The 10,116-nt window shown below is 38.9% G+C and overlaps 1 protein-coding gene and 1 long non-coding RNA gene across 2 annotated transcripts; both read left to right on the plus strand.

The window, feature by feature from the left end:
* The first annotated feature begins 4,892 nt into the window (after positions 1–4,892).
* LOC114910250 (uncharacterized) lies at positions 4,893–5,809 on the plus strand. The gene is made up of 3 exons (XR_003797569.1): positions 4,893–4,987; positions 5,170–5,338; positions 5,480–5,809. It is a non-coding gene; the product is annotated as an uncharacterized LOC114910250 (long non-coding RNA).
* A 1,475-nt stretch (positions 5,810–7,284) lies between these two features.
* On the plus strand, positions 7,285–9,847 carry aknad1 (AKNA domain containing 1). The gene is made up of 7 exons (XM_018753237.1): positions 7,285–7,595; positions 7,769–7,897; positions 8,085–8,137; positions 8,481–8,621; positions 8,853–8,976; positions 9,078–9,222; positions 9,677–9,847. The coding sequence occupies exons 1-7, from the start codon at positions 7,456–7,458 to the stop codon at positions 9,845–9,847; spliced, it is 903 nt and encodes a 300-aa protein (XP_018608753.1). The 5' UTR covers positions 7,285–7,455.
* The last annotated feature ends 269 nt before the right edge of the window (positions 9,848–10,116 follow it).

Raw genomic sequence — 10,116 nt, forward strand, 5'->3', positions numbered from 1 at the left:
TTACTAAGGAGACGTCAGAAGGGGAAGATGAGGGTAATTTCCAGGTCAGGCCGACCACTTTGCTATGGGAAAAGTTCATTCAACAGAGTATTTTTGTTGACATCAGCGATGGGGACAGTCTCCATTTTAGTGGCATGCAGGACTCCTTTATTCAGGATTCAGCCCTGGACTCAAGCATTCATTTAAGTGGTGAGAGGCAACTTGCTTTGCTTTAAACTTTTTTAAAGAGTTATGAAAAAATAAAATATTGAAAGTTTAAAACATTGAAAGTTAAAATTTAAATTAATTCTTTATTACATATATAGTTTGAGTTTAGCTATGTCAGGTATTGAGCACTGTTCTTAAACTGCAAAATTATATATTGTTCAATTGTTGGGTATTACATTATGCATATAATATAAAGCTATGCATTGTCAGTTATACAGTACATGGCTGTGCTTTTTTACAAAGGAAACTTTGTAAAAAATACAAATATTTTTAGCCTTTTAACAGACTGAACTTTCTTTCATAGAAAGCAAGACCTGTGTTATAAAGGTATGGTGGAATTTCCAGTCAGTTTATTTTTCTATACTGCTTATGTTTGCAGAAAATATAGAACCATCCAATTTTAATAAAGATGTTCAACGTTGCACCGATTTTTCAAGAGAAAATAAACATACTTGGGATTGTGAATCTAAAGGCAGTGTGACAGGGGCATCCCTACAGAGGTCAGACCTGATGGAAAGACCTCAGGTGCAGAGGTACAGCGAACCTGGAAACACCAGTGATGAAGACCAGGAGGATCTCCCGTATGATGGAGACCTTGTGGTGACTGATACTGACCTCACTACTGATCAACAGAACTGTGCTTTTCCTCACATTGCCTCAATGAGACCTTGTCTTGAGGAGGAATTTGTAGGCCAAAATGCACAAATTATTTCTCATGTAAATAGTGAGTATAACAATGGTAGGTCTGTCGTATCAACAATAGGACATGAGGTCAATGAGAAACAAAATCTGGTACCACAAGACAAAACAAGTAATGAATCCATGGACCACGGACACAACGAAGAGACTGGTCCTGTAGATAACAGAACTGACAACAAAGCATCTCATTCTGACATTACCAACCTGCTGCTGCGACATCTCTCACAGGAAGAGTTATTCTCCTCCAGCAAATACATTGAGGCAGAGACATTGCCTGAGGTGTCATTCATTGATAGTGTTGAAGAGACTGTGTTGACCAAGCTCCCCCAGCCACCAAGGGGTAGCACAGATTTTTGCACTACCTTGAGGACGACTTTGTGTGCACATCAAGACAGCAAGTTGAGCCAAATGGGAAATCCTGAAATTCTTCAGAGTGAGCACCTGGAAAATTATGAATCACAGAGAAATGAGTGTGAACCAGAGAGTGAAATGGTGGAAGTTTGTGGTGAACAACCTGAGGTTAGATACAGGTCCCGTAGCCCAAAACTAATAGATGGCAATATGCAGATTCCAAGGGCCAGACCATACCACGAACTCAAATATGGACAAGGTCAAGTCCACTACCCTCTTCCTGATTTCTCCAAGGTGCTTCCTAAAGTGAAGATCCCCAAAGGTAGTGATACTGGAAGACCTGACAGTAAGTTGCCAAGTGCACAACAAGGCCAGCCCTCTCCAGGCTTTTTGAGGAAATCCAGCAAAGCTACCATAGAGGTTATCAGCCAGGTTCTTGAGGACTCTATTCAATTACCAGAAATGGCCCACATGTGCAGCAACCAGAAGAAATTTCACAGAGATCCATCAAAATCACCAGAGATTGTTCAACATTTGCAGGTTACTTTATAATTATCGCTTTGAAAGTGAACATATAATTAAAATAAATGTACAGTTGAGAGAAACAGATTACGAACCCTTTTGAATTATTTAGATTTCTGCTTGAATGACTCCTAAAATTTGATCTGATCTTCAACTAAGTCATTATAAAGACAGTCTGATTTAACAAACACACACAATATTTTACATTACCATATTTTTATTGAACAATTGGTTAGAACAAGCCATTTGAACCCTTATATTTAATAATTACTGGAAAATCTTTTATTGGCAATAACCACTACCAAACACTTTCTGTTGCTACTGATCATACCTGTGCAGAGACTGGTAGGTACATTGCCTTTTTGTTCATTAGTCCCTCTATGGCTTCAAGCCTTCCAGACCCAGAGCAGCCCCACACCATTATACTTCCTCCACCAAGCTTCACACTTCAGATGAGGTTTTGTTGTTGGTATGCAGTGTTTTTCCCATACATATTGCTCTGAACTTTCTCCAGAAGGTTAAACTTTTGTCTCATCTGTACACAGATAGTGCTATGGAACCTCAAAGTAATCTTTAGCAAACTTGTGAGAGATAGCCATGTTTTTTTGGAGAGTAGAGGTTTCCTCCATTGTAAACTCCCATGAACACCGCTCTTGTTCAGTGTTTCTCTTATGGTAGCTCAATTGAACACAGATGTTATCGAGTGCAAGAGATGCTGGCAGATCCTTAGCTGTCACTTCTTTGAGGAATGAATAAATGTAAATGTAAGTGTATGATGTGCTAGGATCCCAACTCCTAGAGAGTAGCAATGTTGCTGAATTTCTTCCATTTGTAAACTACTAACTTTGGACTGATGGACATGTAAATCTTGAGAAACCTTTTTGTAACCCTCTCCAGTCTTAGGAGCTTCAGCAACTCTTCTTCTGACATCCTCTGAAGTCTCTTTTGATTGACATTAAACAGAATTCTGTTCTGAAGAGCAGGTATGGCTTTTCACACAGCAGGGTAGGTCAAACCTACACCGGAATTGATTGAAATACCTGACTCTAGTTGCCCTTTTTTCACAATGTCGTCCAAGAGGTTCCCATACATTTTCAATCAATGGCCTTGACAGTATAAGCCATTTGTTTAGTAAAGATATGGAAATGTAAAATAGTGTTGTTTATTAAATAAGACTTTTTATGAATATATTACATTTCAGAGCCTTTTTGACGCAGAAATTCAGGTAATTCCGAAGGGTTCACAAACGTTCTCCTCAAATTTGTACATAACAGCAATGAAGATTTATTTTTCTGTTAATACAAATTTACAGTATACATTACAGAAAGGTGTGCTTACTCTGTTTCTTTGTTTTAGGCTGGATATGATCAATTAGTATCCAGATATACAGAGGCTGAAAGCTTATTTGATCAAATGAGACTTGATAGTAAGGTAAGTTGCATTTTTAACTGGTCTCTGGAAATTAGCCTTTTGTGTTGAACAATTTTATACACATTTACATTTATTCATTTAGCAGACTCTTTCTCCAGCGCAATTTACAAATCAGAGTAAACAAAACTGTATTTCACAACAAAGAGCTTTAGATACTTAGAGTTATTGACAGCTTTTTGATTGATACCGTTTTTGCCAGTGTACATTTTCGCCGATAGAATTTATAGTCACATAGGATATACATTGACTGTGGTTATTAGAAATGTCTTTTTAGGAATGTTATCAGATTAAAGGCAGAACTTTACTGCATATGAATTTGAAATCCGCATATTTAAGATTTAAATTTATAGTTTAGATTAAGCTGAAAAATAGCATTTGGTTATTAATACTTAATGCTTTTTCTGTGGTCTAATCAAATATACACGCTAAAGAAACACTGCAAAACTGACATGGTGTGTTGTGAGGTCACATATGCCCCTGGATTCACTGGATCATCATTAAACTGATATTGTACTGACTAGGCACAAGATGAGACACAAGATGACTCTTCGGTGCCATCAGAATACGTGCCTTTACTTCAGATGAATGCTTCTGGGAAAAGTGTGGACCAGCCAGGATCATCACTGGGACACACCCATACCCATCAGACAGGCAAGGCCTACAGCATTTGAGCATTCTCCTTCTAGGATATATCTGATGTGAAAAAAACCACAGAATAGCTATATTTCCGCAGCACCAAAACCTGAGCGGAGGATGAGTGGTCCAGCAGGTGAAAGGGAATCTGTAATTGGTCACCTTGACAACTGAAAGGTGTGAGAGCTGATGGGGGGTCATTTGGATTGGAAGTTGCAAATGGTTTTGTGATGAAGAAGAAGCAAGTGTGAGAAATAGCAACCTGCTTAAAAATGGTAGTTTTAATCCATACAAAATTGGTATTATTGTGTACAATATTAACATAGTGTACTATATAGTGTACTATTTCATGAATTACTTATAACTTAGATGTAGAAATAAATCTACTGATGGTTTATCTATTCCAAACAGTATCTTTGCTTTTTTGTAGAACAGTGCTTACTGTACTTTTTCAAACCTGAATTTTTTCAAACCAGAAGGATGCACAGTTATTTCCTTTTCATTGACTGTCTTTCTGTGGGTCTTTGCTCTTGTCACTCGTCATTCAGAATATCCTCATGGGTTAAAAGAATTTGTTAAACTGCAAGCACACCCTATAAAGATGGATCAGAATCCCACTGAGGGGGAAAAAATGACTACTGAATTTGAAGACATTATTAGGCAATTCTGGCAAAAGGTAAAAGTTGTACAATGTAAACATGATGTTAAATTACCCTGAGAGTATTTTTTTTTCATTTGAATAACAAATTTTATGTAAATTTATTTCATTACAACTTTAAATTCAATTGTTTTCAGCTGGAAGAATTTAAGGTTTGCCTCAACTGCATGTCTACAAGTATTTCAGATCAGCAGATGGTAACTATTTTTATATTTTTTCTATGTTTTTGTTTACTGAAACATTAAAATGTATATTAAATTTAAAATTAAATAAAGGTGCAAAATATTTTACAATATCTCAATAGTTTTACATTTACTAACAGTTAAAGTAACTGAGCTCTGGTCTATTTTAGATCTTTAAGACTCTAATGGATGCCAAAGATCAACTAGAGAGGAGATATATTACAAAGAAAGAAGAGCATCGAGCCCTTGAAATGCAAAACTACTTAGGGTTAGCCAAAAACACTGGAAATTTTGATCCTGAAAGGTAAATTATATGTTTTTTCATTATTTTTTGAGTTTGCATCTTGTACATTTGAAAGTTTCATTTTAAAAATAAAATCAAAGTTTAGAATCGAACATCTAACGTATTTCCCTTTACGAATGAAAGGAGGATGCATGTGACATTTTTAAGTAATAAGGAGGTGTTGTTGCCTAATTTTTTAAAAGACAGGTGGAAGGAGAGATTTTCAGGATAGGGATGATCTTGGAGGACATTAAAGAGCAGATGGATAAAAACGCACACAGTCGGCTCTCCTCAGCCACGTGCTCTTCTAGCCCTTCGCCATTACTGCTTTCGGACCCCATCACCCCATCGCGGCATTCATTCCCCAAGAAGGTAAATCCTCCATAAATACTTCAAAGGCTTCACAACCGAAGCCACAGAGAAGCAAAAAATCTCTTAACCACTGCACTAGGAGAAGGGGTGAAAGTGCAGATTTACAAGCCTCTTTTTGGTTATGTGCTTAAATTTTTTTAGTGTCATTCTCCAGGCAAGGCTGAGGGGGGGGGCAGCTCAGTGTGTGGAGCTATTGGACCTTCTGAGAACAGACCACCCATTCATGCAGGTTCTTTAAAACATTGTGCTGGTCACAGGTATGTCCATATCAGATTTGTATTTTGTCCTCTGCTGCTTCACATACTGTTCGCATAACATTTGCAACAGAAATATTTATAACTTTTTATAAGAAAATAGCTTTTTGAGCCTTAAAATGTCTCACTGGTGACTAACTAGAGAAGAAAAGAGTGAGGGGGTGTACGTTTTTTTTCACCAGTGGAAGCATGCTGGTGGACGTTGAAAGCAGAGAGTGTTGGGGGTTATCAGTTTTCGAGGATGTAGGTTTTTCCAGGCTCTCACTATCTCCCAGGCTGTTGTCTGTGTTGCCCCAGGCATTCAGATGCATCTTCAGATAGGCTGGCATTCAGCCCCAGCGAGGAGAAGGAGGAAGAGCCATTTGAGGATCTTTTTGGCAAATGTACACTTCACACATCATCTGCTGCTTCATCACAGAAAGAACAAAGGAAATCTGAGAGGCTGGTATTTCTAGGGCAGTTTGTAGAATTTCCCAACATGTTTACACTACGTTTCAGTGCTGGATTTCAAATGTAGGTTCTACAAAAAGCCAATTAATAAACACTCTAGATCAAACATTTTTGTCTCTTGTATCCATCTAGCAATCTGTGGTTTTAATAGGAAAAAACTCATATGATGGAACCAGCTACACTGTTCAAAGTTTTGTTTACATATTCACAAATATCCATTTACATAAACTCAGAATCAAGTGATGTTCAGGAGAAGATGTCCTGTTAGCAATATTACCCTTTTACGATTAAGTTTGTATAATTCTGTATATTGGTGTGTGTTTTAGGCTGAAGAGTTCCCAGAAATCAAAGGCTGCATTGTGTCGGGACCCTGCAGCAAATGCTCCCAAGTCTGGGGTCATGACGGCTGAAGGTGTCTCACATCTAACCCAGGCTACACTGCAGGTACAAAGAGAGAGGCAAAATGCAATACATAGTTTCATATTACATTTATAGGATGCTTTTCTCCAAAGTGACTTACAGTGTTGGTCTACCTACAATTATTTACCCATTTATACAGCTGGGTAATGTTACTAGAGCAATTTTTTAGGGCAAGCCGCTTTCTAAAGGGTACTACAGCCAGAGGTGGGGATCAAACCTGCAACCTTCAGGTCCAAAGGCAACAGCACTAATCACTATGCTACCAGCTGTGAAAGGGCTACCTGTCCTGACTATGACCAGTATTCTGATTACTGTATGGATGTGATGTTCTCCGGAAGATAGATTATAGCAGGTCCTGAGAAAGACAACGTGATGGAGAACCTGGGTCCATGTCCCACCACCACTGCCCTGTTTCAGTCACCACAAGTGGAACTGTAAGTCGCCCTGTTCTGCCAGAGACATTTTTTCTGAAACTAAAAGTTTGAATACAGTAGATTTTTCCCAGTGTCACATTTATATCACACTTATATGTGTTCGATACAGTTCAGCAGAAGTGTGTGCTGGAAATTCTCGCTTTGATACAAGTGGCTTCAACAGCAAGGCTTCTTGGTCCAATGTGCAGCCAGGGCTATCAAGGCGATCCTCCTCTAGAAGCAGGGCAGACTGCTGGACCCACAGCACCTCGGTTCTGTCAGCTGGTGAGACCCTCCCTGTCAAAAACTGAACTTAAGATGAATAGAGAGACAGAACCAATTAAAATGTACCAAAGTGAGGCTGTAGAAAAATTAAGTTACTGAATGAAATAATGGAAAACATATTTCATTATCATTTATCAGTGTCATATAGGCCAGTATGCAGGGAAGTAATTCTGAAGTTGCACTTCAGGGTTCTTTACAGGTAGCATTTATTGTACAGTAAAAGAGCAGAAAATGAAAAACTTGTCAGCTAGATGAGGTTTTTTTTCCTCTTTGTGTGAACTGCTTGGCAGAGTTGATGGACACAGACTCCCACGCTTCTGGGCAGCCCATCGCTCACAGAGGGGGAGGCCATCTGGTGATGGCATTAGGAGATGACAGGAAGCCCGTGAACAAAGCCACAGCTGAGGCTCACCCCCATACCTGTACTTGCCATAAGTGAGTCCTGATCCCGTGGAGGTGGTTTTCCTATTGTACCTCCACACAGCACTGGCTGTCAACAGTCTATTCAAACTCCACATTAATATCTTGGCATTTGAATTGAGCCAATATGAAAATATTTGTCCAGGTTCCAGCGTGAATGTAATAAACACCTGTACACTGGTAAACAGTGAGGCGATTTCAGCTCTCCAGTCAGAGGTGGCCAGGCTGAAGAAAGATCTGGAGAAGAGCCTGCAGTACCTGCCATATATCACCAAGAGAATGGACTGTTTGGCTTCCAAGTGCAAAGTGAAGAAGAGGTAAAGAACCAAACCTAGAGCTTACAGCAAACTTGCACCCTGCAGGTATACAGCATTATAAAAGTTGGAACACCTAACTTGTGCTATGTAATTTTAGAAGTACAATTTTATTCTATATGTATCATGCATTTTTACTGTTGTATACTATCCACTGATCTTTCTGCTGGTAACACTAATTACTCACTAGGTGTCGACGAAAGGTTGTGGAAAACTGCAGTTCAGAGGACTGGATTACCTCAGGTATGAAGTCAATAAGTGGTAACATTTCTTCCTGCAATACATTTAAAAACAAGTTAATAGCTTTGTCATAAGCAACTTCAATGTGTGCACAAGAATGTTCTGGAAAATATCATGATCAAGTCAAATATTATTTGGTCTTAAATGTCATTTTGGTGTCTGCATTTGGTAAACAATTATATTAAAAATAAGGTTAAAATTGGTATGTCCGCCAATACATACTTTAAATTATAAGATTTTCCCCATACTCGGAATGTGAACATAAATTTACAGAACTGTGTTACTCAGTCATAAAGTGAAATGGTCATTCATACTAAAAGCCGTTTTCGGTTTCTTGACAAATCAGGAAGTACTGAAGATCCAGATCTTTCTCCAAGTCAGCATGACGTACTGGCCAGTCCTCGGGAAAAGGACACCACCAGTCACAGGGGATACCCTTATTGTGATGAACGGGGAAGGTCATTGGCCAAAAAACATGTATTCGCAGGTTTGAGATACATCTTTGTTCCTGTCATACACTCACTGCGCAATAGATGGCTGATCTTGCTGCTATGACTGACATCTTAACTGTGAGGTCATTTCTAAAACCTTTTACCAAAAAGCTAAAAAGAAAAAAAAATTAAAATGCAGAAAATTGGTTTGAAATGAGACAGAAGTTCATCCTTTTGGTCTGAATTTAAATGATTCCAAAAACATGCATTCTGTTTTACATTATTAGCACACAGCTCAATCCACTTGAAGGGGAAGAAGCTTCCCTTAACTCAAAGTATGTGTCTTTCAACAAAAAGTGTAAACCAGCTGCATCAAAAGGACTGGAGGTCATCCTGGAGCTTACCTGCTGGGTAAATATTTGCATCATTATCTCTATCCAGTTTTTTTTTTTTAAAAAAAACCCTTTATGCCATCATTACCAAATTCTCCTGTGTGGATGGTTACTGCTCAGCATCACGGCAATAGAGGACCACCAGAGACGCTCCTTACAATCAGATTTCGCCATGCTGCCTAGAAATCAACTCTTCCAAAAAACACAGTGTCCACCTCACACTGCTTCAAAGGCCAGGAGTCACAGAAGGTCCAGAGAGAAGAAGGTGAGGTCAGCCTGTTCCTCAGGTCAGGACATATCCGCATTTCACAGTCACAGAGTGTGCTAGTTTCTGTTCCATCACAGCTGCTTTTGTACTGCCATCATCTGCAAAGCACATCAATTCAATTCATGTTTGAGGTGCACGCCGTACACCAACTGGCCAAAAAAACGACTTGCAAGACATGACTCCTGGGGGGGGCTACTTCAGCTACAGCTCAAATATATGCAAAAAGCTGTTTAATACTGTCCAGTGGAAACAACTGTAAAGTTTTTGTTCAGTTGGACAATTCCAATTTTTGTCTATTTCCTTATCTAAATAAGGTATTTTCAACTTCATGAAATCACTCCCACCCTCCCAGAAGAAGTGACAGCAGCACTTCTATCACATATGAAAGCTATGAAATAAGTTCAGCAATGGTCTTATTTTACCTGCTTTGTGCGGTGACTCCTCTCTCCAGAATGAAGAGGTCAGTCGCACCCTGGACATGGCTATTGAGGCTGCCTGGAGCATGAAGCAGACAACAGAGCGAATGGCCAGAAACCTGTCTGTGGACTTGGCCAAAGTGGAGCTGTACCAGAAGCTGCACGGTCTGGACCCACATAGCAGTGGGACAAATGATAGCTGTTAGTATCATAAGATCTTGCATCTGCGAACTTCCTTATGTCTTGAAATCTTCCAGTAGACATTTCAAGACCGATTTCTCAGCATAAATATAGCTGTGATTTAATTTTACCGTTTGTCCTATTTATATTTAAAGATAATGTTATTCAAATGTATAATAATTGCTTTTAGGGTTGGTCACCATTCCAAAAACATGCATTTTTTTTTTCCATTCTGTAATGATTTAAAATGACTTTATGATAATGATCTTCAGTGGATGTGGATATACTATAATCC

Source organism: Scleropages formosus, chromosome 3, assembly GCF_900964775.1.
Source record: "Scleropages formosus chromosome 3, fSclFor1.1, whole genome shotgun sequence".
NCBI lineage: Eukaryota > Metazoa > Chordata > Actinopteri > Osteoglossiformes > Osteoglossidae > Scleropages > Scleropages formosus.

Bases quoted from the DNA above. Each gene is read 5' to 3' on its own strand.
- aknad1 (XM_018753237.1), top strand. From the start codon at position 7,456: ATGGACACAGACTCCCACGCTTCTGGGCAGCCCATCGCTCACAGAGGG. The intron at 7,596-7,768 runs GTGAGTCCTGAT...ACTGGTAAACAG, and splicing joins CATACCTGTACTTGCCATAA to TGAGGCGATTTCAGCTCTCC. The intron at 8,622-8,852 runs GTTTGAGATACA...TTACATTATTAG, and splicing joins CAAAAAACATGTATTCGCAG to CACACAGCTCAATCCACTTG.